The 27,674-nt window shown below is 46.7% G+C and overlaps 4 protein-coding genes across 11 annotated transcripts; 1 reads left to right on the plus strand and 3 right to left on the minus strand.

The window, feature by feature from the left end:
- Nucleotides 1-713: 713 nt before the first annotated feature.
- On the minus strand, nucleotides 714-15,685 carry LOC118510436. Of its 2 annotated transcripts, XM_036052352.1 has the most exons (5): nucleotides 15,283-15,683; nucleotides 13,764-13,986; nucleotides 11,929-12,376; nucleotides 9,827-9,888; nucleotides 714-9,439 (listed from the first exon to the last, which is right to left on the minus strand). In XM_036052352.1, the coding sequence occupies exons 2-5, from the start codon at nucleotides 13,765-13,767 to the stop codon at nucleotides 8,706-8,708; spliced, it is 1,248 nt and encodes a 415-aa protein (XP_035908245.1). In that variant the 5' UTR covers nucleotides 13,768-13,986; nucleotides 15,283-15,683; the 3' UTR covers nucleotides 714-8,705. The 2 variants fall into 2 exon arrangements, with proteins under 2 accessions (XP_035908245.1, XP_035908150.1); XM_036052257.1 differs by having other exon boundaries at nucleotides 714-9,888; nucleotides 15,283-15,685.
- A 2,390-nt stretch (nucleotides 15,686-18,075) lies between these two features.
- LOC118517467 lies at nucleotides 18,076-22,603 on the minus strand. Its single transcript, XM_036063640.1, has 3 exons — nucleotides 21,647-22,603; nucleotides 20,907-21,275; nucleotides 18,076-20,842 (listed from the first exon to the last, which is right to left on the minus strand). Exons 1-3 carry the CDS (start codon nucleotides 21,728-21,730, stop codon nucleotides 19,178-19,180), a joined length of 2,118 nt encoding a protein of 705 aa, XP_035919533.1. The 5' UTR covers nucleotides 21,731-22,603; the 3' UTR covers nucleotides 18,076-19,177.
- A 35-nt stretch (nucleotides 22,604-22,638) lies between these two features.
- Nucleotides 22,639-25,063, minus strand: LOC118517469 (complex I assembly factor ACAD9, mitochondrial). The gene is made up of 3 exons (XM_036063642.1): nucleotides 23,912-25,063; nucleotides 23,500-23,824; nucleotides 22,639-23,414 (listed from the first exon to the last, which is right to left on the minus strand). The coding sequence occupies exons 1-3, from the start codon at nucleotides 24,919-24,921 to the stop codon at nucleotides 22,890-22,892; spliced, it is 1,860 nt and encodes a 619-aa protein (XP_035919535.1). The 5' UTR covers nucleotides 24,922-25,063; the 3' UTR covers nucleotides 22,639-22,889.
- A 41-nt stretch (nucleotides 25,064-25,104) lies between these two features.
- On the plus strand, nucleotides 25,105-26,993 carry LOC118517474 (protein-L-isoaspartate(D-aspartate) O-methyltransferase). Of its 7 annotated transcripts, none has more exons than XM_036063654.1 (7): nucleotides 25,105-25,194; nucleotides 25,355-25,468; nucleotides 25,753-25,898; nucleotides 25,977-26,119; nucleotides 26,190-26,427; nucleotides 26,504-26,589; nucleotides 26,658-26,993. In XM_036063654.1, exons 3-7 carry the CDS (start codon nucleotides 25,844-25,846, stop codon nucleotides 26,817-26,819), a joined length of 684 nt encoding a protein of 227 aa, XP_035919547.1. In that variant the 5' UTR covers nucleotides 25,105-25,194; nucleotides 25,355-25,468; nucleotides 25,753-25,843; the 3' UTR covers nucleotides 26,820-26,993. The 7 variants fall into 7 exon arrangements, with proteins under 7 accessions (XP_035919547.1, XP_035919548.1, XP_035919549.1 ...); XM_036063655.1 differs by having other exon boundaries at nucleotides 25,108-25,194; nucleotides 25,355-25,689; XM_036063656.1 differs by having other exon boundaries at nucleotides 25,108-25,194; nucleotides 25,355-25,472.
- The last annotated feature ends 681 nt before the right edge of the window (nucleotides 26,994-27,674 follow it).

Genomic DNA, 27,674 nt, shown 5'->3' on the forward strand with positions numbered 1-27,674 from the left:
CATGATTTTTAACGCGAAGTGAGAGAGTACTATTTATTGTTCCGTGGAATTGAATCTCGTCAAACTAAAAGCGTTCTTTCGTCGGTAAAAGCGTCTAGAGTGTCGGTAACACGAGCTGACGCTCCCAAGGAAGTTAAAAAAATTGTTTCTTTTTGGTTATTTTTCAAGTTTCGATAATGCATATAGCGTTGCCTACTCCAGCGCTTTTTTGCAATTACTCTGTAATTACCGAGAACCAACGCACAGGATATGAATCTGTTCTTTTCGCCGGGCCCTTCGCCTGGGCATCGCTGTGTAGTCGCGACGGTATCCTTAATATTTTTTTTTTGAAAAATCCAATTTGTACTGAAAATTTGGTTAGTCGTCTAAACTGGCTTTAACGAATATGATGCATACGCATATTTTCCTGACATTTTGTGATGGACAGATAAAAGCGTTCCGAGCCACAAAATGTCACAACAAAAATAACCAGCTTAGGTCTTTCGAAAACTACCGGGCGTCTCCATCAGTTTTTGTGAACCACCGGGCGCCTCCATCCAGCGAGCTACATACAACAATTATATAATTTTTTTTCCACCTTCAATTCAATTTTCTTACAGTGATTTACAGTAGACGAAAAACAAAATTACTCACCTTGATTTCCCATCTACTAAAATAAAATAAAAAGATAATGAAAACTATCCAAACTCCATGCATTAGTGTTTAACATATGATAATGGTAAATAAGTATATTGTTTTATTCAACCATAACACGAATCATCGGTGGTAAAATACACACATTTATGTATATATATATATATATATAATATTATGCACTTTTTTTTCTATGTTCAAATTATTGTTGGATAGAATGTATGCAGAAGTGTTTGTATCTTGTGTTTGCTGTTTTAACCCTCCACCTTCATTCACTGCCACTGTACGTTTCTTAAATGTGTGTGTGTGTGATTTTGTTTTGTTTTTCTCCTCCCCACTTGTTTTACCCTTTTACAATTGTTTCCATACAGTTACCAAATTGCTAGAATTTCTCTTTACTTATATGCTTATCTGAAAGCTTAACTATTTCTTCTTGATTGCTGTTTTGATTTGTATTTAGTTTTAATGATCATGTTTTTTATTTCTTTTTTGCATCTTCCTCTTCTTCTTTATTTGCTTGTGTTTCAAAATATCGCTTCGTGTTTTTTTATAACTTTTTTCCCCCTTTCTTTCTTCTGTGGGCGCTTAACCAGGTTAAGAAGGTTGTGACACACTTTGGATGAGAGAGAGAGAGAGAGAGCTTTTGTTACGGGTTTGAGTGTTTAGTATCGCATTTCAAAAATGTGTTTCCGTTTTCGTGGGTTTTAATCGTTTTTTATAAATTAGTTTTTACCTTTAATCTTTTTTATAACCTTTTCCCCCTTTTTTGATACATCGTAATCACATAGAGTTTTGCAAAATGTCGGATATCAACAAACGGTAGACATAGCCCAATTACACCACCTGCTCATTGAAGAGGGTTTTGCTTTTTCCTTTGGTTTTGTTACCTTACCACGGATTCGTTTTATCTCTCAGTTTCCATTTTCACTAGTATAAGTATAATATGTATATATATATGCTTTGTTGTACAATGATGTGTCATTTCAAGTTTTGTAAACATTCATCAACTAGTTTATTGTATAGATCTTAAACGCTAAATGTAACAACAATCAGTTTACGCGTCGAGAGGAAACGCTGGTAATGTACTAGGAAAACCCTTCTTATTCAATCAAAAAAATATACCCATTTTCTGTGTTTGTGTGTGTGTTTAAAGATGTTAACAGTAAATTCTTAAAAATATGTTGTTCTGTTCCGTTTCCGATTTCCGACCTACTTCGTGCCCAAAACTTTTCCCTTTCCTATTCGCTCTGTTCACGTGCTCTGTTCTGTGTGCCGTCGAGCACTTCCTTCCCGCGGTATTCTTTTAACATTTAAGTGAAATGTTACTGTTGTTTAATTATATTTCCTTCATTTTTCGCTTGTTTGCTCTTGCCGGGTCTTACGTCTCAATTTTATTATTCTTTACTCAATACCGTTCCTTTTTCTTTGGAAATCGTTACCATAACAGTGTACAAAAAACCTTCTTAAGCGGTTCGAATAAATGAACGCATACGATTTTTGTTGTTGTTGTTTGATTGGATTCTAGGTTACGTTAGGAAATTCGGAACAGTACGGTTTTTTTGTTTTGTTTTGATATATCGACCTTTCATCTCTTTTCTCCATTCAGTTTTCATATATTGTCACGATTGATGAAACTTTTTTTTTTTTGTTCATTAGTTTCAGATTGTTTCTATCTGCGGTATAATGGTAAAATGGCTGCTTACAGCAGTGCGTGTATGTGTGTGTGTATGTGTGTGTGTGGTATAATGATGATTTTTTGTGTTTTCTTTTCCACTTTCCACCATCACTAAACAGCAGCTTCTCACTAAACGCATCACTGTAGGCGAGGGTTGGTTGTTTTTTTTTTGCTTTTAAATTGTTTTGATTTTGCTATGTCGGTGGTTCCGTGTCGCAAACTACCATTGAATGTAGTGTTGCGATTTTGTTATGTTTCAGTTTCAGCTTTTCAGGTGGGTTTTCGCCATCAGGAAGGCTTTCAAGGTTTGGGGAGAGGGGGAGAAGGGGTTGGAGAAAGGTGGAGTGAGGGAGGATGGAGGGAGTGTCTCATTTGAGCAAAAGCAAATAATTATTATAGAAAGAGTTAGTAAACATTATACATAATAATCGTTACACAACATGGCTGCGCCCATTTGCATTAGGGCTTATTGTTAATTGGATGTGACTGTAACAGTGGGCAAAACATATTTACGGATGCGTTTCTTGAGGCTCAGAGAGAGAGAAAGAGAGATGTACTAAACATGGCTGACGTTTCGTCCTGTTTACTAACGTCAAATGTCAAGTTTGCACAACGAAACCCTGGCAAAAGGGTTTCCCCAAGTAGCAACTTTGAACGTTTATAACTATTGATTCCGGAATTGAATAACGATAGGATATCGTAATGAAAACGAAAGTAACTCTTCCCTTTTCTCATTGGTGAGAATACTTCAAATTAATTCAAAGTAAATTTAAAGTTATAACTCTTCAATGTTTTGAAAATTGTTTTCAAAATATGGGATAAATTTTAAAAAAATGGCTAAAGAGTAGAAAAGGCCCACAAGTTGCGTGGAAGTGCACACTGGAATGAGAACATGACGAGTTTGGATAAACTAATTTAATTTAAACTCACGGTTTTATATAAATTATGTAAATCATTCTCATTTGACGTTGTTGACGTTGATATTTTCTTTTAATTTTTTAACTCAAATTATTCATAATTAACTATTTATTTATGGTGTTATGTAAATTCAATTTTATGGTGTTATGTGTATGTAAATTCTTTTTATAAATACTAAAACTAATTAAAAAATCTAGTTTTTGCACCGTTTTATCAAGTTTGTAAACTATTTAGATAAAACATAATGAAATACAAAATTGATTAATTTTTATTATTTTCTTTTTAATAAAAAAATATAAAAAAGTATCAGTATTGAGTAAAATATGGTTAAACGTATAAAAACCATTCGAAGAGTTGATATAAAAAATGTCAAATTAATACTTTAAAAAACTTTCATGACAACTTATACTAACCAAACCGAGCATGCCCGGGATAAGTCAAAATAACAGGGAGGAAATGCCTTGTTATTTTTTTTTTTGTTAATTGTTTGTTGATTTTCGTTAGTTTTGGAGAATTACAATTTGGTAGCACGTGCGGTGTTGACAATACGGCGCTTGCCGTCATTAAAGTTAATTAAATAAAATAAAATACAAAAAATTAACAGTTATAAATTTGATTTACAAAATTAACAGTTAGTTTAAGTCATTAATTTTATGTCCTAAATGCTCATGCACACATTTCACCGTGAACTTTCACACAACTTGCATACAGTTGCGCCCCTAACAACTTGTGGGCCTATGCTACTTCTTAGCCAAAATATTATTTCATTTCATTATAATTTTTTTAGTAGTCCCGCATGTCAGAAAACTTGAATAAAATTTTCAGAAATATAAAAATTTCTTGACTACTCACACAAAATAAATATAAAATAAGCTGATTTATCTAACCCATGCAAAAGGGATTAAAAGGGTTTGAATTTATACGGCGATATGTTAGCCACAATAAGTAGCGAGATATGTAGCTAAATATCCGTTGAACAGAACAAAGCCAACCCCCAAACACCTGTTCATCAAACACACAAACATATTCAATATGTGTATTACGGTAAGGGTTACTGTTGCAGCGTTGCCGTTACGGCACCGTTACCATTGCGTAACGCAAGTGATTGTGCTCTTTCTCCCCATATCGATTAAATGACGCCAATAGCGATATCAAATCAAGTTTTTTGTTTTACCATTATAAGTATTATTATGCTTATGAACAACCACCAACTTTGTGCCAGCGAAACACCTGTGTTGGGATAGGAGTGGGAAGAGGCATGAGAGGGAGGGGGGAAGGAGAGGATCGGTGGAGAACAAGAGCTTAGTTAGCTGCTAACTATTTTCACGATTGTCGGATAAGATGTACTCTTAACATTTAATCACATCCAAGAATTGAAGTAAAAACCGTATATATGTATATGTATATTAAAGTTAGTTTGTTATCATTTTTTGGTTTTTGGTTTCGGTTTTGGAACGTTTTGCTACATTTACCATTTTTTCTGTTTTTTTTTTTTTGGTTTTGTTAAATAAATTGCATCTCGTGATAATGCTTCCGTTATGTAGAATGCCGGCAGCCAATCCTTGGCGTACCAACCGGTCTAAGGTGGGTTTCTATCGAAGTAAGGTGTTTATCAGACCATCCAAACAAGTTTCTCCATATGTTTGGAACAATGTGCCGACGTTCGAGGTGGGTATAACACCGATGAGTGTTATAGCAAATTCACTTATTGTTTTAACGAGAAGAAACTTGTTGTAGAAGACTGTGGAAAACAAACACTGTAACGCACCCACTTGGCGTATCAATTCATTCAGCATTTTTTCCCCTCAGCTCAGACACATAGCGAAAAAATCCGGTGTTTGTTTTAACATTAATGTACATAACGGTGCCGGTTGCGGTATACCTATCTCTACCATTTCAGTCTATTTGCGAGCAGCGCGTGTGTGTGTAACGCTTACGTAACGCGTCGGAAGGTAGAATCGTTTATTAACACTATTTCTCGCTGTTCGGTGTAACGATAACGGTGGGTGAGAGCTTACGTTACTAATGTACCAAACGCGTAACGCAGTAACGCTTCTACAGTATTAGACAGAACATTTGCAGCTAATGCAGAAGCATCCTGATTTTAATTTTTAAAGGAATTTTTTTTAAATATTTATAGATAGAAGACCGAACCTAATGCTGACCGAATCAGAAGCTTCCGGAATCTCATTACCATGGTTCAGGATTAACCGGACTGTTTGATCAAATATCAAATAATATAGAAAACACTGAATGTTTCTACCCTGGAGTTGGTGGCGTGGGACTAGTTCAGGATTAGTTCCAACACTTCTTCTTTCTTGGCCCAACGATCTCTTAAGGTCATGCCTGCCATTTCTGGCTAGACTTAAAATTGAAAAGTCAGTCCTCACCAGGCGGGAACGGCCCAGTGTTGGCCTTATTATACGAGGAACAGATCTAGACACATGGACTTCAGTACAATAGACATGAACTCTGCCGGCAACTACCGAACTCTTTTCGATCGGGTCGGGTTGATTATACAACCCGTATTTCTAGACGGCGGCTAAACTAAGTTCTTTCACTTCCTTGGCCCCTACACAACCTCGAAAGGCCTCGGACTGCTATGTTTCGCTTTCTGTGACTTGATTTTACCCGTAGCAAGATAGTCAGTCCTGTGTCTGTGGGGAAACTAAGTCCAGGAAGCAGTAAGTGGTAGACCACAACACCCATTGAGGTTGTATCGCCAAAGAAAATATTTGTAATACTGTGAGGACTCAACTCAAGGCCCTCAGAAGAAGGCCTCAGAGCCTTGTTGCTGGACTAACACAACCTGTATGTATAAGTATGAAGCTGCTTGACTCTTGTTATTGCTAACCATCCTTATAGCCAGGAACTCAATTATTTTATAAATAACGTCGATTTAAATTTAGTACCATGGTTATTTTTGACAGTTTGAATACCCCCTGTCCAGATTTTGAAACATAGTAGCTATTGCTAATATGCTTAACCACTAGAGCACGTAGGTTTGAAATTTGATTAAAAAAATGGTTATTGAGCTGGCCATTCCATAGTGACAATCCAGTGGCAAGTTCGTGGCTATTTTTGAACCCCAAGGCAGCTCTTAATTATATTTATGTGCTGGACGAAACCAAACATCTATAGCCAGGAAAGCGAATCAAAAATCATATTGCAATTAAATGCGGGGTTTTCACTCTTTTCCGTCTTTTCATACTCCAGACTGTGTGAATCATTTTTAAACCTTTGCTGGGTTTTTCAATTTCTGACAGCTGCTTTCATAGGATTATATCCCTTCAGAGTTATGAAGCAAGCAGTAAGTTTTCAGCAGGAGATGGCAAGACATTCAAATCCCTAGGTTAAAAGATCGTTCCTTCACATTCGCCGAAGAGATTGTTAGAAACTATTAGGGATGGATTCCGAAGCGAAAAATTGACTACTGCCCAAATCTTCACTATGTAGTCTTAACCTTGAAGAAGATGATAGAGTTGCTGTTCACTCTCTTACCATCTTTTAAAGCTTCAGCAGCATAGTATAGACAGTACAGCCTGGGTAAAACTAGACGACAATGAGCTCTATCGGAATCCCGGCCAAGTCTACCATGGTTTGTAAGAATGATCAGGTGAAGTTGGACGAAAAACTCGCGAGATCTCGGACTTGGACTTGGGAGGTGGAAACACTTCAGAGATTAACTGCTGTAGGTCAACCCCGATCCTGGCGCTACGCTGATAGCGGTAGTCAATACTCAAGATCGACTGCTGTGACACACGCAAGGATGCTCAAATCGTCCTAGAACAACCCAAGATATATTCTTCTCCGCTCAAAACACCTGAAGTGACAGAAGAAAGCTGCGACTTTATAGCGCTTATATGTTCCCGATACGCCTCTGGCATATGAATTCTATCAGAAGCTGACTAATCTTCTGGTAGGTCTTGCTAGACCGGAAAATATTTCAAAGATTGTGAGCTCTACAAGCTGTCTAAAGATCTCACTGTTAAACAGCAAACTAGACTCTGGGTAGGTTCTAGCCTAGGTTCTGGTAAGCTCGGCATGTCACGAGACATGGCACCGGACTACCCTACCCCGTTAAGTCTCTTTAGGCCGTACACATGGACAGAGGAGGCTTGCTAGGCCCAAACTTTGATGAAGTGATGGCGTTCATCATTATCGCAAGGATATTGGATTGTCAGACGCTATGGCGCTAGACGATGAGCGTTACCAAGGACTTCCTGTCATCAGGATATCAGTTGCAATGGTTATGTCCAATACTGCGCGTCGATGGTCCTGCGACCAATTGAACTGCAGAATATGGTAGAGATAGGTACACCACACCCCACTCCCCCTCACACACTCACCTCGGTTTTCAACTCCCGAACCTCGTACTGTAATACATGCATGTTTTGATTAGACACTTACAAAGTATACTCTAGTCTACAAGTGAACGCATGTAGATTCCCGTAAACAGCTCGGACGCCCGAGTAGCAGACGCACACAACACTAAGATTCACGTGCCTGGGAATGAGGTGGGCAAAATTGCATCTCGTGGAATTGCGTACACGTCTTAAACACGGTGGATCGAATGTTACACATATCGCAGTTTCTGTTGCTTTAGTCTCACGTAACCCGTTTTTTTTGTGGTATGCGAATGTACTTTTTAAATGGGTGTGCGCGCGTATATATATATGTTTGTATATGTCTATTCGTACGGCAAAACTTAGTTTGGCACTGTGAGGAAATGGTTTTGCAAGAAACAAAATGGCTGAGTTGTGTCGCAAAACGCTTAATCTGGAGCGTCGAGTGAGTCGAGGGACCACGTTTCCTGGAAGGCTGTGGTGTGTGGCTAGAAACAGCTAGAAAATTTGTCACACGCACACACATACACAATAAACTGCTCTCCACTGACTGGTATTGTTTGCTGTTACACCATACACACGATACGAGTAGAGTACGATAGAACGGTTTGTGCGGTCCGCCACGGACGCCATGGACGCCGTGGGACCGCTGGCAGACGCTGTCGACCTGTTGCACCAGCACCACCAGCGCAACAGTGTGTATTGCTATGAGTGTGAGAGTTTTTTTTTGTAGAAAAATGGCGTAGAACGCAACAGAAAACCAACATGGCGATAGTACTCTAAGATACACACGTACGAACAATGGTTGGTTTAGTAATCGTTTAGCCTAGGTAAAACTTGTTCACGTTCATATCAGTAGATGTCAAAAAGGCTATACTAACATTGGTGGGATTGGTTATGTTAATTGTTCGCGCAAACACATACACACGCAGCAGCAGCAGCAGAGTTTGACGTCTGGAACCGCTGCTGCCACTGTCGCCGTTTCCCCGGCTTCTGACGCTCGGTTCCTGCATTATACGGTTAATTCGGTGGGCATTGGCCGGCGCCGGTTATTCAGTCGACCGGCGACGGCCCGTAGTGTAGTTTGGTAGGTAGTAGCATCGGTAGTAGGTCACCCAGGCCCAGGGTGACGCTTACTTCACAAACAGATCCTTCAGCGTGGAGCAGAGCGACGAGTCGCACGTATCGTTCGAGTCTTCGTCCTCGTCCGCCTTGCCGAACCAGCTGGACGTGGACGACTTCTTGCCACCGGACCTGCCAGCCGCACCGTCCTTCGCCCCGCCGGCCCCTTTTTTGCTCGCCGAGGACGACGACGACGACGAGGACGAGCCGGTAATGAAGTTCTCGATCGCGTGCCCAATCATGCGCGCGTCCACGATCGCGCTCCGGCCGTCCCACTTCAGCTTGTTCAGCGGCGAGCGGGACTCTTTCGGCTTCGGTTTCGGTTCGTCCTTGTGGGCCGGTTCCTTGTCCCGCAGCTTGTCAAACGTTTCGCGCGCGAACGTGACGGTTGCGCACGGCGATTTGGCCGCCGATTTGCGGCGTGCCATCGGCTGATGGCGCTTGACGAACCAGCCGGACTCGACGAACGATTTCTCCGTGTCGGTTGCACCGCCGCTACCACCCGCCAGCGTGCCACCGGTGGCGAGCTGCTTGATATTCTGGTACAGTGAAATGTCAAAGCTGTTCGAGCGATTCTTCTGCAGATTGCTTTTCGGCTGGTCCGCGGGACCGCCACCGGAGGTGCCCGCGGTCGGACTTTTGGCCGCCGCCGCCGCCCCCGACCGGCCGAGCGGAAATGCGTGGGAAGCTAGGGGGCTAGGGTGCTCTTTCTCGCCACATCGATTAATCTCTGTCGCAGACGAGGCTAGAGACGATAAGAGAGATATGAGATCAGTGTTGGTGCACACGATACCCATCTTCGTTTTCGGCTTGAAGGACGCGGCGGTGTCGCCGGCGGCCGTGGCCGGTGTGGCGGGTGCGTTGGTCGGGCCGGCCGGTACGAGCGGGGCACACGGCGATATCGGCATCTCCGACGCGCGCCGGAACGACTGTATCGGGGGCAGCGCGGTACCGACAAAGTCCGAGTAGCGCCGGTTGGTGTACCGCATCGGCGAGCTGGAACCGGTGCCGGCCTCGTCGAGCGTCTGCACTTCGCACACACGCTCGTTGCTCGTGTTCCACAGCTTCATGCGCGCTTTTCTAGCCTGTACTATATCATCCATTATATCTAACTGTAAATTGTGTATACTACCTCGGTGGTCCGTCGATGGCGGCGGTCCAATATTGCTTTCGCGTCGGGAGCTTGCGTTCGAACTGTGGGCGAAAGGTGCGGTGCGGTGTGAAAGTATGGTGTGGTGAGGGCGGAAAGATGTCAGAACGGGTGGTGGCATAAATAAATATATATTGCAAAAATAATTTTATTAGCAAAAAAGGGGGGGGGGGGGGGATGGACGCATCCCACTCGTCCCAGAACTAACCGGGACCAAACTTAATTAACAACGTTCCACTCGACCTGGCCCGAAGCACCAGCGGCACGGTATGGCACAAGACAAATACGGCACGTTGGAGCAGGTGAGGTGATATGTTTGTTCAACACGAAAACAAACCAACTTTTCATATTTTATACTACTAATTAAAAACAAACCTGGACAAGTTGAGTGCTTGTTACCCCAGGGAAAGGCGTATTGCTATAACACTTTTCACAACAGATGAGAAGGTTAACTAAGCGTAACTAGCGGCGTTAGAAAGTTAGACCGGTCGCTTAGCAACATGGCTGCTGCTCCACGATTTCCATTACTCAACAGCAGGTCTATAAAGGGATGTAGTTTTGTTTGCAGTAATTACACGTGACGGAAAATAGAATAAGAGTAACCGGCATAACCGGGCTTGAAATGAGACACACCTCCTTCTTTGGCCTAACGGCCTCTTAGGTAATGCCTGCCATTTCTGGCTAAACTAGACTCAATCATACCACGGGAGTTGGATAGTCAATCGTCACTACCGCCGAACGGTTCGGATGGGATGTGAGCCCCATCTACTACCGGGCCGCCTCATCAAAACATTCGGAGTTGTCAAATCTACAGGCTCTTCTACTTAAATCCTTTTCGAAATGGCGCTAAGCCCTCTAGAGGTTCTTGAGGGCTCGGGTAGCACCGATAACAGCATGAGGGAACTCCAAGCAGATGCCTGAAGCTCCCAGATTTCAATGATCCCCTTTTAATATCGACAGAGGCTTATCTATCTTTATACTGGTTGTGGGGTCCTGGAAGCCTCGATCATTTAGAACTCTGACTTTGGCCCAGATCTGCAGATTCCACAAGTTAAAGGCTTTCGTTCTGCTTCAGGCCTTCAACGGTCTTCAATCGTCACTGCAGATAACGATATTAAACCGGATTGTTGCAACAGGGCGAGGCCGCGAAGTAGTTGTAGCGTCTAGTAAGTAAGTAGGTAAGATCTTACTTGCTGAGAAGAAGTTCTCTCTTTCTAGAAATGCCTATTTTCCCACGACAAGACTCTAAACCGGTTGGAAATCTAGCTACGAATAAAGGTGAATCAAGGAAATCAGCATTGGCTGCTGAACCAACGCTTCTATTGAAACTTATTAGATGCAGTTGGGAAGCGGCCCGGTGGTATAGGTGATATCGGCGCCGGTCTTCATACTGCAGAACGGGGGTTCAAGTCCTATCCGAACCGTTCCCCCGTAGCGAGGGAGTGAGGGATGCAGATTCATCGAATGTGGGAAAAGAAGTTCATGGTCCAAATAGTTTGTCAAGAACAAATGATTTTCTAAAGATCCTAAGAAGTCGATTCGTAGATATAGACCTCCATTTTAATGGCGACCCTGTAGTAAGGTCCTTACTCAGTAACAGGTAGTCAAATCAAGAATAAAAGTTAGCAATGGCAGGCAAAGAAACTACTCGAGGTTGTAGTAGTGCCATATAAAGAAAAGAGCAGCTAAACCTCGCTTTGGCTCTTTTATTAACTTAGGTTATCTTATTCTATTGTCCCGTCAACAGTATTCTTCTCTCCAGAGATAAGAGATACCCCTAGTTTTCCGGGTATGCTCTGTTTTTTCTTGTTCTCTCTTAGCAAAATCTCCAACCGGAAAAAAGACCCCCTTTTAAAGAACCTCAACACAACGGAATGAGATTTGATGCACGGATCTTCAGTGCAGGAGGCCGAACGGCGTGTCACAAGACCGTCCCATGATGCATACGCCTTGTAACGCCTTGTAACCCCTTTTTTCCAATGAATTACTTTACAGCTTAGTAAAATTGTATTTAAAAAGTGTGTGTGTGTGTGTGTGTGTGTGTGTGTGTGTTGTGATAGCCGTTACATGCAGGTGTTACTTACCGCTGGCCAGCAGGTAGCGCTGCAATCGACTCCCTGCGATTCCGGCCGAATAGCGTTGGTGGAACGCGGCTGATCGTGACCACCGAATGGCGCCGGCCGCCCGGTTGCGGTGCGGGCGTACTGTAGAGCGTAGCCAGGAAGGCCTGCTCGCGCGGTGACGGTCCGGATCCTTCGCCGCCCCGCTCCGACAGCCGCCGCACCTGGCTGGCGGTGATGCCGCTGGTGCACGGTGGTGTCGGTAGCGAGTGTTTGCGCGTTTCGCGCCATGGCGACAGCAAGTACGGGTTTTCGGGCGATTCGATGTCCAGACTTTGGCGCTGGGACGATTGATTGCTTGTTTCCTCCTCCTTTTCGTTCGCTTCCGACTCCTCCACCACGATCAGCGGTTCCTGACCGCCCTGGCTGTACGAAGGTGTATGGGACGACCGTCTCAGCCGGAAGAACGAATCTGGATGGGCCGGCCAGGCCAGGGAGCATGAAGACGTACATTTTTGTTGAGTTAGTAAACGCATACGGAGAGGCAAACGAAAGTAAGTGAACCTAAAACTAGTGGGCAATATGCAATTAGCACCCGCGTGCTGCTGTCAGTCGTACCTACAGCAGACTAACTCACGGACTGTGCGGAGTTAGCAGGCTAGAACGATAACACTAATAGTTGAAGGAAGCGTGTGTACCGGTACATCGCTAATAGAAGGAAAAACTACAATTTGCGAAAGATAAACTATGGTACACAATAACGCCCTGGAGCCGTCTCCCTTACGGGCAACCACCAGCACAGCGGACGCGTTTGTTTACTTTGCTGTGTATTTTGTAAGCAAACGTCAATTAAAGTACGTGTGTATGGTCACACAGCCAGGTGCGAGTCGTGTAAACTGATTTCGATGCTTCCGGTGTGTAGCAAGTGGTAAGCCAAGGCCGAAAATTTTTCCATCGCAAGATGTACCGCAAACAGTCAAACGCAAAAGCAAACTTTGTGATGGTGACGTTGTGTGATGGTCTACGGTAGTTGCTACTACCACTACTACTACCACTACTACCTACTGCTACTGCCGCTACCTATCAGCAGTGACGTTTCGTTCGAGCGCAGAACAACACACAAAACCAAATGTAACAGATAGTTCATCTAGCAGGCTAATCATCAAGCCACACACGCAATCGGGTGCCAAAAATCAGGGTGTTTTTTGCAAAATTGAGACGCAACAGTGTGCCTTCGCAGTTCGCTGCCAGATAGATTCTATGCGTGGTAGGCGTGTGTGTGTGTGAGGCTAGAAAGGTTTTTTGCGGTGCGAGAGATGCGGCGTTCCCTTTTCCGGTCTGTAATTGTGCTGAAGCTACTACAGTGGTCTTCCTACCGTTGTGAACTGCTTTTACACACCCTCCACACACACACACACTCTCGCGCGCGCCCGAAAGAACTGCTTGCACGTAGGACTTTATGTGTCCTTTTGTGTCTTTATGTGTGTATGTGTGTGTGATTGTGTATCTGCTCAAAGGGAGGTTGGCACCGCATTGCTCGTGTTTGCTCGCCCGAGTATCCTATGGCAGAACACTCACGACCGAAAAGGCTCCGGAGGGGCCAACAACACACGAAGCGGAAACGGCCACTGTTGACGAAATTAAAAATGGGGACGAAATAAATATTGGGTTCACGGTCATCCTACAATGGCTGTCCCCCACCCCGCTTGTAGAAGGATCTCTGGAGCAGTTGTAAATAGAGGCACAAGTGGTTTGCCTGCATACGTCAAAGCGGAGGCTTTGCGTAGATCTCACCGTCCATTGGTTTGCTGTAAGGGTACGTACGTGGAGCTGTTGCTGTTTGTTGCGATGGTACTTACCCATGGTTAAAGCCTTTAAGACTGGAGTCTCGTCCCAGGAACCCAGATAATAACACTCACGCACACACACACACACACGCACGCACACACTCACAATGGTAGTGGTTCCACTGTTTGGTGGAGAGCAATCCGTGTTACGTCCTAGAACGAAGGCGATGTTATATTGTATTGGCTTTACTCGTGATGATTGATTCTTAATTGATCGATGACTCTCATGGAGGATCTGGCAGGTAGCAATGGCGAGTGATGTCGAACCCCAACGATAGAAAAGAAAGAGGAAAACAAACACATGACAGTTAAGCAAAGACTCCGTCTCATGTAACACTTGTGTCTGTATGTGTGTGTGTGTGTGTGTGTGTGTGTTGAATGAATGTCTGTTCTTCTTCCTTGGCACTACAAAACCTCGAGAGGTCCTTGACTGCCATTTCTGGCTTTCTGTGACTTAATTTTACACGGAGTAAAGTAGGGGGGAGGCGGTCTGGATGGGATTTGAACCCCGGTCCTGCCGTGTGAAGACCGGCGCCGTTATCGTCTCTGCCACCGGACTGCCCCAAATCAGTCAGAATCTAAATCAATGTTTCAGTACACACAAAAAAAGCGTTTCTGTCACTTGTCAAAACCACAGCCTGTCACACAGAAGCTACTACTACTGCATATTGTACCACTTCGCACCATAACGGATGTTGGGAGGTGTCTGTGTCCTTGATGTGTTCAGATTCAGATTGCTCGAAATGCTGTACTATAACTCTGGTGGTAGAGCGAGTTTGACTATCGCTCACACTGTCCATTGACCCTTGAAGAAGAGCTATACTGGAGGTGTTGTGTACTTAGGGCTAATATTGAATGAGGCTAAGGACCGGATAAATCTATTGAGCAAACATTGAATCTAAGCACACACACACACACACACACACACACACATTCGCAAACATGGGCGAAAAGAAAATGAAATGGCGTCTTGCAAGTTGGCCAACCGTCACGATGGCGGACGTTTAAAGGTTTACTTTAACAATTGCGTTTCACACTGACAGGACGTTTCAATTACTGGTTTTAGAGGTTTTTTGCTCTCTTTTTTCCTTCCTGGAGAGGGGAGGGGGGGGAGGGGGTGCTAAACAGGCATGCGTGTGTGTGTGTGTTTTACTATTGTGCGTAATTTTCAATTAATTCTTCCTGCCTCCACTGGAATGGCGTTTGTCGTTCAGGTAGTTAAGGGCGGAATGGAGATTAAGGGTTCGCTCGCTACTCTCGAAGGCCCAGTATATATATAGCTCTACACTAACAGGCGTATAGATGAGGTAGTCTTCACTTAATTAGGAAAAAAAATCTCCGCTTCTAATGTATGGCATCACTGAGGCAAGCCTTGGTTCCCCTGCCGATGTGAGATGATGCGGCCATCTTTCAGCCTACCCTAACACATGATTTTCTTAGCACGAATTCAACATCCTTGTTTTTTCACACTCACTCACTACCAATAGGAAGTTGTAAATGTGTGTGTGTTTGTATGTGTGTTTTTGCTTACTGTTTTTCGCTGTATTCCCTGTGTCTGTTCACACTGTCGTCGGTCCGTGACGCGAGATTTTGGTTGCCTTTCTTCACATGTTTCTTCACTGGCCAGCAGCTCCGGACGACATGTGGGTACAGGTCGTCGCTCACCCTTATCTATCTATTCCAGCGTAAAGCGTTGCACGGTGCCTGATGCTAAAACCAATCCTGCTGAACACCCGTTAGCTGTTGGATTTTCCATGCGACGCGCGTCCTGTCGACCAGCGTCTCAGTTCGCGAAAACCCTTAGCGCCACACTGCACAACCAAATTTTCAGTGGCGTTCGATGAAGCAACACCTTCTGCGATGGAGCAGATGTTCGGGAGAGCTCCCGGTGCGGTTCGGAGCATTAAGCACCAACGGACGGACATATTCATCTCTTCTCGCAGTTGCTAGCTTCTCTCCGCTCCGAAATAAGACATCGGTGATGCTCTCGGTGGAACTTCATAACATCGTTCCGATTGACATGGAAGAAGGGGGGTGGGGGGGGGGGGGGGGTTTGGTTGGCAAAGGAATGGAAAAGGGGAAGGCCTCCAGAAGGAAATGTAATAAACGCAGGACGATGGGTGGGCGTCGGGAGCAATGTGGCCGTGATTGAGACGACATGTTGTCTTTGTGTCTTGGGCGAAACTCGCACATCCGTATGAACTGCGAAAACAATCACTCTCCTGAGGGATTGTACAGGGAGCGTTGAAGGAATTTGGGGGGGGGGGAAGAATTGTCGAAAAAAAATTCAAAAATTGATTGGAAATTCGTTGGTTGTCGGATTTTCTTAGCCTTAGGATGTTGGGGATGCATTAAGTAAAGCTGTGATTGTTCTTCCGACGAAATCGTTACGAAATCATTAACTTTGAAGAAACGCTTACCTGACGGTAGCAGTAAGCGGGCAACCACTGCGCAGGACTCTTTTTATACTAGCCACAGCAATAGTTTAAAGTGACAGTAGCAACACATTTTTTAACAATCTTGTGCAATTTTTGTTTTAAAAAAAATCAAAAATATCTATTTGAGAATTTATTAAGTAGCTTTTTCCAGATAATGGTTTATTATTCTAGATTTAATTGCAATTTATGTCTCCAATTAATAATACTCTCGGAACATTTATTGCACTCCAAAAGATAGAGCTAGCGAGATGCGGACTTTGTCACTTGTGAGAGTACGAGACGAAATGGTCAGGGCAATATTCCAGGATGTCCAGGTTATTCGGAAGAATGCAGGCCTAAGTCCTCACCCCACCTCTACATCGAATCTCCGACAGTTTGGACTCAACTCGATCGAGTCAACTATGTCAACTAGTCACTATGCTCTTGGAGGACATGAATCCTTCATCCTGATCACGTGCCCCAATCATCATATCCTTCCGAATGTCCTTAGCACACTCAGCTCGAAAATTTTGAATTTATAGGCCTCCTCTGTCAGCATAGTTAACGACGACTCGTGCCCTGAATGTATCAGAGTGCGATATATCGTGTGTTGCTGAAAACCCATTGGAGCGGCCCGGTAGTAGAGCCAACAACGGCGCAGGTCTTCATGCGGTAGGACCGGGGTTAAAATCCCATCCGGACCGTTCCCCCTGTAATGAGGAATGAATATCCAACTACGTGGTAGCAGTAAGTCTATTAAGCCAGAACCTCTGGCAGGCATAACCTAAGAGGTCACAAGGCCAATAAGAGATAGAGAGAGATGTGGAGCCCATAGTAGGCAGGAACAAAAGAGCTGACTCGAAGTCGTCTCCGTCAACTGATACTCTGCTTCACGATCAAAGCTTCCTAGCAAAGCAGATAGTTTGTCTTCGTCGCATTGATCCTTCATCCAATCCTTTGCCGCCTTACATCCTCAGTTGACGCAAATGTATGGTCGACAATGACATCTGTGAAACCAAAGGGATTGGAGTCCAAGACCACGCTTCCGATCTATGGTATCGTAGACTGCCTTGAAGTCGATGAACAGGGTGTGTGCGTGGGGATCTGTTGCTCCCGGCACTTCTGGAGGATCTGCCGTAGAGTGAAGATTTCGGTCGGTCGTGGATTTCCCTCCAACAAAATCCAGCTTGATAGCTTTCGACGAAATCTGTAGAAGAGTGGGATGTGGGACAAGATCTTGCAGGTAGCAATCTGTTGACTCTAATGACTATGTCCAGAGATTTTATAGTACTGTTTTAGTGCTTCTTTTCTCCGCTAACTACGTCTGACCCCGGTGGCTAACGCAAGTGCTCCGTTCAGGTTTTCAGATAGTATCAGCTAGAAAACCGCTTCGTGGCGTATTCAACAGGCTGTGGAAGCTGCGATTTTCCCTCGACCAAGATAGCTGCATTAGCTCATCCGACTCTTCCAAACTGCGCTTCTTCTCGCTCCTGCAAGAGTCTTGTCTGCTACCTTCTCAGTCGAGGATAGTTTTCCACGTTCTGCCGGGTCTCGGGGTGAAGCATTTGGGCGTATGCTCTTATTTGGGCGAATGACTTTCACACATTAGTATCAGGATACTTCCCTTTTTACTTACTTACTTAGTTCTCAGGTAGGTTCTCAGGTTTCGTACTACATCGGCATTGCTCACAGTCTAGCACCGCTATCTGCCTGTCCAATATCCCGGACTCCCGTCATCAAAACGATTTTGCTGGACAAGCTCGTCCGGTATCATTCACATGACATGATGAGCCCATTCACGAGCAACCTGGCTAGTGTAATTCGCTGTACAATACTGAGATCATCGTACAGCGTACTGAGTTCGTCATCTTCTGAGCAGAGTTAAGAGTCTAAAGAGGTTAAGAGGAGTCCATCAGTTTGAAGCATAATAGTCCATATCGTAGACGCTTCTATATGGAGAGGACATCCACTGAAGATTAGCCACACATTGAAACACATACGTCACACATTTTTGTCACTAACTGTTCTTTGTATGTGTGAGTGTAGTTTTTTGTTGGTATTTGTTTTTTTCTTCTTTATTTATTTTTCCTTCTCCAGCTTCTCCATGAAACAAGCAACAAACAACGATCAACAGAGCATTGCTGTCGTTGCGCGCTAAACGTACGAAAGGATAATCGATACCGTAAAAGCTACCGGCGGTTCTACATATTTGATTTATACGCTTGTTGTTTATTGGTTTTGGTTTGGTTTGTTTGCTGTTGTTGCAGTTGAAAGCAGTTTGAAACTAATTTTTGTTACTAAGATACTAGACTACCACTCTAAATAATCGATGCCATTGCGACGCCATTTTGTTTCGTGCTTTTTTTTTCCAAACGGGCCAGACATAGGGTAGAGTAAATCCCTGCAAATATTCTCAACGGGAGTATGTGTGCCGTGTGTGTGTGTGTGTGTGTGTGTTTGTGTGTTTGTGTGTCTGTGTGTGTGGTACTTGTTTTTACAAAGTTACAAGAAATACAAACGTAGCAAGCGAAACGGGATACAAGGTACAAACACGAAAAAACGTTATGGTCCGGAACATAGTTGTTGTTTTGGTTTGGTTTTGTTTACACCTCCCCCCCCCCCCCACCTTCTTCCTCAAAAATCCCGCCTCAACGACCGCCGTTTTTTTTCTAAACTCTCCATTCGAAGCTCTAACTCCAAGACGGTAGGCCGCGTTTTGCTAAATTACATCCATCCTTGCGACACCAACGCGGAGGACTACACTTCGCTGTATAGTTTGAAGACTGCTCTGGTAGGTTTCGGTCGCTAAATATTGCTTCAAATTGTAGTATGTCAAAATGATTCGTTGCTGAGAATCGCTCCGATAGCTCCGGGAGTCCCGAGAGTGGCGAGGGCGTGGCGATAGGAAGGCTACCCACTCACAACACACCCGCCGGAACCCACCAAACCAGCAAACGGTTGCAGAAAAGGGGTAAAGGAAACCCCCAACGCCTCATCCCACTCCCATTTCTAGACGTTCTGCTCACCGTCCTCCTCCTGTTCGGTAAGTAGCAGCGGCCGATTATCGCTGAGCGTTCCACCGGCAAAGCTGCCCGGTGCCGCACCGGGCGTTGTCGGTGCCGACTTTGACATCCAGCAGTAGCGACTGCGGCCACGGTTCAGGAAGCTGCTCGCCGCGCTCGACATCGAGGCCGGGCTGCGCAGATGCCGTCCACCGCTCGTGCCCGGCGGTGCCATGAAGCTTTGCGTGAAGGAGATTGGTATGTACAGGCCCTTGCTGCCGCCCTGGGTGCCGGGCTTGGAGAACAGCTTCGTGCGACGGCCGATCAGCGACGAGGGACGCCTGTATCCTGCAGCACGTTGCTCCGGCCCTGTGCCACCGCGGTGTGTATCGTTGCCAAAGGCAGCCGGCTGGACAGAACCGGACTGGTCGGGACCGTCGCTATGCAGCAGCCGTATCTGTTCGAGCAGTTCGCGTACCTCCGCGGTCGGGCTGGTCGCACGGGGTGGTGAGCTGGACGTGTCGAGGTTTACAAGGCTTGACACGTTCGAACCAACGCTGGACACCACGCACGAGTTGCGCAGTCTTGCATCGTGCTTGCGCACCACACCGGTATGCAGTATCGAGCTGTCGTCACTGTCGACCGTCTGCAGCCCTGGCCCCTGGCCACCTTCGCCCCCGTGCCCATTCACATGGCAGCAGGTTTCGAGACTTTTGTGCAGTGCGCTGAGATCCTTGGCGTGGTGGACCGGCCCGCCCGTTATATCGCCCAGCGAGCAGCAGTGTTTGCACACGAGCGTGTTCTGCTTCGTGTGCCGGATGTTGAGATCACAGTTTGCGCTGGTACCATCGTGGCGACCGGTGGTGCCGTACCGGTTCGCCGGATGTATGCTATTGCTAGTGCTGTGTGATACCTGCTGGCTACCGTCGAACGGTGGGCCCGGTAGTGAGGTGAAGGATTCCGTGCTGGCGGCCACCGCCGGCCGTTGCTCGGTACAGTGGCCCATCCCGACACCATCGGCACTGTTCGGCGGCGTCTGTTGGCCCGGTCCGTGGTCCAGGTAATTGGTCCGGCGCGTACTGTAGCCACCGCTCACATGCTCACCCACCTCGGGACACTCCATTAAGGACACATTGTTGCTGCTTACGCTATTGTGATTGATTGTAGAGGTAACGAGTGTGCCGTCGGTCGGACCCGTCTCGTCGCGCTGTTGCCCGCGGGACATCATACACTGCTGCTGCTGCTGCTGCTGGTGATGTTGTTGTTGTTGTTGGTGGTGGTGGTGGTGGTGCTGTTCAAGCAGCGACTCGTCGTCCCGCTGGTAGCTGGCCTGGCTGCGCGAACCCTGCACCTGGCCGGCGGTCGAGCGATCGAACGCCGTAAGGCATACCTGTTGCGATGCGGAACGTGGCATCAGGTAGTTGCGGAAAGACATCGTCAGATCCGGACTGGCGGCGCGTGAGTACGGCGGAGGCACCAGCGTGTTTGCCTCGTTCGCGTTGCAGATGAAGCTGGAGCTGAGCGAATCGACCGTACTGGTGCCGGATATCGAACCGACCGGCTGGACGATGTAGTTGCGGAAGTACTGCACCATCAGATAGTTCGCCCCATTACCTTTGCCCGGATCGGTGTAGCTGAACACGAGCGGGTAAAGGTCGGGTTTGGATGCCACCTGTCGAGGTAGAAGATCTTATTGACGCGAGAGCAACTAGCACCAGAGCCCAGCCACTACTTACCTCTGTGTAGGGTGGCGGTGCATGGATGTGGAACGAGTTGCACCGGCTGTACTGTGGTGGCGCATAGCACGAACCGGCCGAGTCACCTTCCGACTGCGAGTGGCGTGCGGACGTGTCCCAGCCGCACAGCTGGCGCCGTTTCTTCCACAGCGAGCAGGTGCAGAGCAGGGCGAGCACGATGGCCAGCACGAAGCACCAGAAGTACCAGTGGTTCACAAACAGCAGGCTCAGCACGTGATCGTTACTCGCCATCGGTACGCGGGGTGCGCCCGGTGGTGCGTACAGGTAGCAGCAGCCCTGGGCGCAACACTCCTTCGGCGGAAGACATGTCTGGCCACCTTCACACAGCGCCACCGATGAGCCAGTCACCTATGAGGGGGGAAGATACGCAGCAGTGGGTAGATTGAAGCCTGCTCTTTATTTACAAACACATTCGCACATGTGGGGCGAATGCCGTTCCGCGCATACGCACACTTGCAAACGTAAAGGAAACGGAACAGTAATGTATGGAAAGCAATCCTGGCTTTTCGTGGCAATGGAGGATGGATTCAAGGATATCGCCCAACCTCTTCTCGCTGAAGGTCCACCAGAAGCACTCTACACCACCGATAACGTTTCGATCGAAGCCTGACACTATTATTGATTCGCTGCGTTTTGCGTGCCATCTAAACCACAATCTACACCCGAAAACTACAAACCAAAAAAAACGAAAGGCAGAATAGCAAACACCCGATTCTTACTGGTTTGATTAGCGCGATGATTCCGTAGATTAGCAGCAGGAAGAGCATCGCATCGTGGACCAAGTGCACGGTAGCCGCTGACATAATACGCGTTGCCGAAGATGGCGCACAACTTGCTGCTCGATGATGACGGGGGTTCGGGCCACTGCACTGATACACTTGGTTCGCTTGGTACACCTCCACCTGGCAATGGAACGCTGGCCAGCTGCAACTACATCGGATATTGCAACAGGACACTCGTTGCGCTACGTGCCCGGAGGATGGCACCCGCCCTTGCTTCCGGATGACGAGGTTCGCTCTAAACGCTTCAGGACACCCTTCCCACCGACTCCACACTGCACAACACCAGGATCCACTACGCTCGGTGCTCCGGGACTCCGCTCAGGAAGTACTGTACGCTGCTCGTCCTTTCGACTGTGTACCGCTGCACATCGTCGAATCGGGATGTTGTTCTATGTTGTCGCTTTGCTGAGGTGTACAGGTGCACGCTGCTACCAACCGTTAATGGGGTGATGGAAAAAAACGTCACTATCACTGCAAACGCGAAACAGGATGTTCCTGGTACGTCATGTCAAATGCGTGCTGCACTAGGAGAGCAAGGAAAACATACAATATTCGTCCCTTTTTGTGTGTGTGTGTGTGTGTGTGTTTTATGCTGTGCGCTTGCGCCGTTCCGTCTCCCCGCGCGTCCTGTCGGTAGGAAATCCTTGCAGCCATTCCCTGTACGCACGCGACGGAAGTCCTGGTTCTCTGTACCGGTTAGGCGTTTTGGTTTAGAGCGTAAAAGTGCAATCGCATCCGTTTACATTACTTGCTCTTGTTTGCCTTTTTTCTCTCTCTCGTTTCCCACCTCCCTTGAGTCCTCCTGTTCTGACGCAATAAGTTGTAAGAGGGCGCCATATTGAATTTAGCCTTGGTGGCCATATGAGTGCAAGGCTAATACAGCTTGTAATTTAAATAATTTTATCTACAATATTTTAACATTTAAACTCTACATACACGGCTTTTAACGTTTATTGGAAAGGTAAGAACAGCGAACAAAGTGATGAATTCAAAGAAAAAAAAACCGTTACATACTGTTTTTGATTTCTCAAGCATAACGGCCATGCTGCTGTGCAGCCTATAGTGGCGTACCAAATGCAATTGAAGAAAATTTTACTTCTAACGCTGTTACTAGTAAGCATTTCTGTATTTTACGCCCCCTCCCCCTGCGACACAGCTAAACCGCCACAGCAATACGTTGTTAGAAGTTTTTCGTTATCGGATGCTCGAAGTAGTAACGCTTTTCGCGGAACAAATTGCGCGCAATTGCGTTGTAATCGTCATCGCTCGTCATGTACGGTCCCTTCTCGAGGTCCAGCGCTAGCAGGCGAATCTTTTCGCCACCCTCGCGGCAAAACATATTCGCCAGATGCACGTCCTGGGCAGCGTGCCGCAAACCGATACAGTACGAGCGGGAAGCACGCGACGCACTGGCGACCATCGCGTATATGAGCGTGGCAATGTTTGCCAACCGGCCCAGCTCTATGTGGCGCTCGATCACCTCGACCCCGTGCCGGGACAGGACGCACTCGGTCGCGAGCCTTAGGCGCACGATCGCAAGCTCGATCCAGTGGGCGGCCGGTTCCAGCGAGGGATGAAAGTATTGCTGCAAATTGGCAAACTTCTTCGGATGCTCGATCGACGTTTTCTCGAACAGCTTTGACAGCACGTGCGACGGGTTCATGGCCGGGTTGCGATCTTTCTTGATCGTTTCGTGATTTTGCATCTGCGAGGGGGAGGGAGAAAAAATGGCAAAAACATGGTGTGTGTGTGAAAATAGAATGGAAGGAAAGGTGGCTGCGCACACTTACACCGGCATGCTGAAGCCCGCTGAGCGCGATGAAGAAGTTAACCGAATCGATCGATTCATCGCCAACGAACATCTTCAGCGCATCGTTAAACAGCTCGTCGAACGTGCACTCTTTGCTGAGCGCCTGCGGACCGAGCAGCTGCAGTGGAAGCGCCGCAAAGCTTAGCAAACTGCCCGTGGTAAACACCTTCGTTATGGCTGCCTCCATTTCTACGTCCTGACTTTCGAAATCATCTATCAGGCTGGCGGTCATGTAGATGAGACTTTCCGAGGCGTAAATTATGCTTGCCATGCGTGCCAGCCGTTCCCGCACAATTTCAATGTCCCTAGCGAGTGTAAGCGAGAATGTAAAGCCATAATTTTGATACAAAACCAAAAAAAAGCAAAAAACTTAAATTAAATTGCGTCCTTACATCATGTCACCGGTGGCAGTTTTTGAATTAATGCAAAAATCCGTCAGCGAATTTAGCACCTTCTTCAGCAGCGCCACACGCACCACGCTGGACTGTACGCGAACCGTTGACAGGAAATTGGACAGCACCATGCCACCATCGGTTTCCTGCCCGACGAGCTGCGTTTCCGACACCTCCACACGGTTCAGCTGTACCGTGACCCGCTCGAGACCTTTGCTGCCGAGCGCGGAGTGCGATATCTGGACGCCGGGTGCACTCGTGTCGACCAGAAACGCAGCAATCGTGCCATCTTCCTTGTTGCGCTGCTGCATGCTCTTGGTCGAGGCGATGACGAGCAGCAAACCGGGATCGGTTTCACCGTTCCGAACAAATACCTTCGACCCGTTCAGTGTCCACCTGCCGCTGGTAAAGTCCAGCTCCGCGACCGTACTGAACATCGTATGCCGGGAGCTGTTTACCTCGTACAGTGCGCTAGCGGCAACCATTTCACCACTGCACAGCTTCGCAAGATACAGATCTTTGCCGGCGTCCGTACCGTGCTGGGCCAGCAGCTTCACGATTGCATTGTGCTCTAGGGTAATCATCGCTTGCGAACGACTATCGGCCAGCAGCTCGTTAACGAAGGCTAGCTCCGTCTCGATCAGCTGCTGGCCACCGTGCACGAGCGGTCCTTGCAGTCCGTAAAATCCCGCGCTGGCGGGAGATTTCGGTTCCTCGCTGCGCATTGCTCGTTCGAGCTCTTCCTTGTGCTTTGCCAGACGGGCCTGCTCTTCTCGGTTGAGCGATTCGGGAAAGGACAACAGATCCGTATCGACCGTACCCAGAAACATGGACTTTACGAACGGTTTTCTGTTGGGCAGCTTCGCGTGTACCGGTTTCGATAGATTGTTGATGGCACTCGACACCGGATCGGAATCGGCCGGTTCGTGCGATGCTACCGTGGAGTGACGAACGAAGCAAGTCCTTGCGAAGGTGCGTCCCAGTGGACGGACCGCTTTTCGTAGCAACATTGCTACCGTACACTAGATGTAACAGTGTTCAAAAACAAATACACACAATTTAATTACAATCCTGCATTACCGGTTGCAGAACGATTGCAATGTTTTCGTAACAACACGGCCTTTTGGACCCAATGTGAGATAATGGGCGTTTGACGTTTATCGCAATCGGGGAAAACAAAACCTGTTTGACAGATCCACAGCTGTCAGTGGAGGGTTGAGTAAAAGGTAAACAAAGCGTATGTAGTGGTGGTCCTATTTATATACGGAAACCCGTTCTCGAAGGTAAGTGGTACATATTAAAAATAAAGCAAACTATTTTTAACGGGTTTTTTTGTTTAGTAAAACCCCTTTTTGGAAAATCAAACTCCCCAAATTCAAATAAAAAAATCTAAATTGTCAAAATTGTAATGCGATATGTGAACAAACACTACGAACATTTCAGCTTTTCCCCACCCAAAAGCTTTTTTGTTTTGGTTTCGCTGAACAGCTGAGCTTCCTGAAGGCTGCAAAACAAAGAAAGCAAGCGCACAAAACCTGTGGATGATACAAATTTGCTGTAGGTATAATTATATTTAATTTGCAATTGTATTTCTGCCGCCCTGGTGCAGTGACGTTAGGATGTAAAACAAGCGGGGAACCAGCGAGGAAACGTTGGTCGGGTGCGAACCGATTAAATTTCCCCCAAAATTTGACAGCACCAACTGCAGAATCTGTTTGCGGAACCGTTTGTTCGCATAACGTCGCATACAGCTCGTCTCAGCAACCATTGTTTACTGCGTACGATCCGGCTGGTTTTGTGCACGAAGCGGTGTATAGTAAAAGGTTCTTCCTATTTTGCAGTACAGCACACGACCATAACCTTTTGGCACCGGAAACCCGAAACACCCAACAACTGTTGCCGTCAACATCGATTGAGGATTGAGCTGCAAGGATGGCCTGGCGTTCGAAGGGTTTGAATAATGCGGATCTTATCCGGCAGCTGCAGGGTATGTGCACCAGCATAAATTGCCACGCCTTTTTTTTCCCCACACTAACCAGCACAACAAACTGTTCCCTCGTACCAGAGTATAACATCATCAAATCGGATGCCGTTGCGCAGGCAATGCTTGCCACCGACCGGAAGCATTACGTGCCGGAAAATCTGCACCCGTACACCGATGCACCGCAGCGGATTGGTCACGGTGCCACCATAAGTGCACCGCACATGGTATTATCATTGTCGCCGCGTGCAGCTGACGGTGTGTGTGTAATGTCTAATGCGCTCCTCACTTCCATAGCATGCCCACGCACTGGAGCTGTTGCAGCCGTACCTGAAGCCGAACAGTAAGGTGCTGGACGTTGGTTCCGGTTCGGGCTATTTGACCGCCTGCTTTGCCCGCTTCATACACCAGGAACCGACGGCCACCGGGTATGCGGTCGGTATCGAGCATCATCCCCGGCTGGTGGAGCTCGGTCGTAAAAACATCGGCCAGGATGACCAATCGTTGATCGATTCGGGCAAAATCATACTCGTGGGTAAGTGGGCCCAGCGGTAAAGGGGTGGGGAAAGCACGATCCTTATGTTTCTCTGGGTTTCCCGTTGTTTTTGCAGAGGGTGATGGTCGGCAGGGACACAAGGAACATGCACCGTACGATTGCATACATGTAGGGGCAGCTGCGCCAGAAACACCGCAAGAGGTAGCACACGCACGACAGCGTCCGTGAACGTTTCTAAATCCCTTTTTTTTTCGTTCGCCTTACCGTAGCTCATCAACCAGCTGAAACCGGGCGGCAGATTGATCGTACCGGTTGGGCCGGAAGGTAGCACGCAGTACCTGCAGCAGATCGATAAAGCGCTGGACGGGCAGATAACCAACACGAAGCTGATGGGCGTGATGTACGTACCGCTGACGGACCTTCACACCTGATGGTGCAGCGTACCGCAGTTGCGTTACCTGCTGGCACGGCTGGTGGTTCTATTTATAATTTGTCTGCTCGCGTACACGATCATCAAGCGATATTTAATTAATTGAAAAAGAAAAAAAACGCAGAACCGGAAACAGGATCTTGTATCGAATAAATTGTTACGTGTTAATTTGAAACGTTAGGGACCTTTGTTTCCCTTCTTCGCGGCTTTATTGTTAGTATAAGTAAATCAATTGTTAATATACTGTGTATCACCTGCCCTGTCCCATCCTCCAGTAACACAGCACATGCATAGATCGCAAAACTACAGTACCAGGGGGGGGTGTACCGATAGAAACCTAATCCATACAAACAGGAGCGGTACACGTTTTTTTGTTGTTGTTTAAATACGATAAGGGGTTATTGTAACCTTTAATATCTCGTTCCCAGTAATTTTGCTGTTTTGTGCTAATTGTGCGCCCCGACAAAATTGACAACAAACGCATTCGGCTTTGTAAATTGCACACAATGTCTCTCACCACTCACCAACAACCAACCGACTGACTGTGTGTGTGTGTGTGTTCGAGAAGCTGCTCCCAAAACGCGGTTGCTGAGTTAGTTTCTTGTTTTTCTTTTTCTATAAATTCCTTGTTTTTTGTTCCTACGTATGTAAATTATTACCGATATGTTGATAATTTACCTTCGCCCCCCCCCCCACTTCTCCTCCGCGTTTCGTCCTTATACGGCCCCTGCTTGATCCGGGCAGGCATGGGATGATATTGATGGGAATCGGGGAGGGGGTGGGGGAGTGTGATCTCACCCACATCTAGTTTCCTCACCGCACATTCGGCGCACCTGGCAGTGATTTTCGCGCTGAC

This window comes from Anopheles stephensi, chromosome X (genome assembly GCF_013141755.1).
Source record: "Anopheles stephensi strain Indian chromosome X, UCI_ANSTEP_V1.0, whole genome shotgun sequence".
Taxonomy (NCBI): domain Eukaryota; kingdom Metazoa; phylum Arthropoda; class Insecta; order Diptera; family Culicidae; genus Anopheles; species Anopheles stephensi.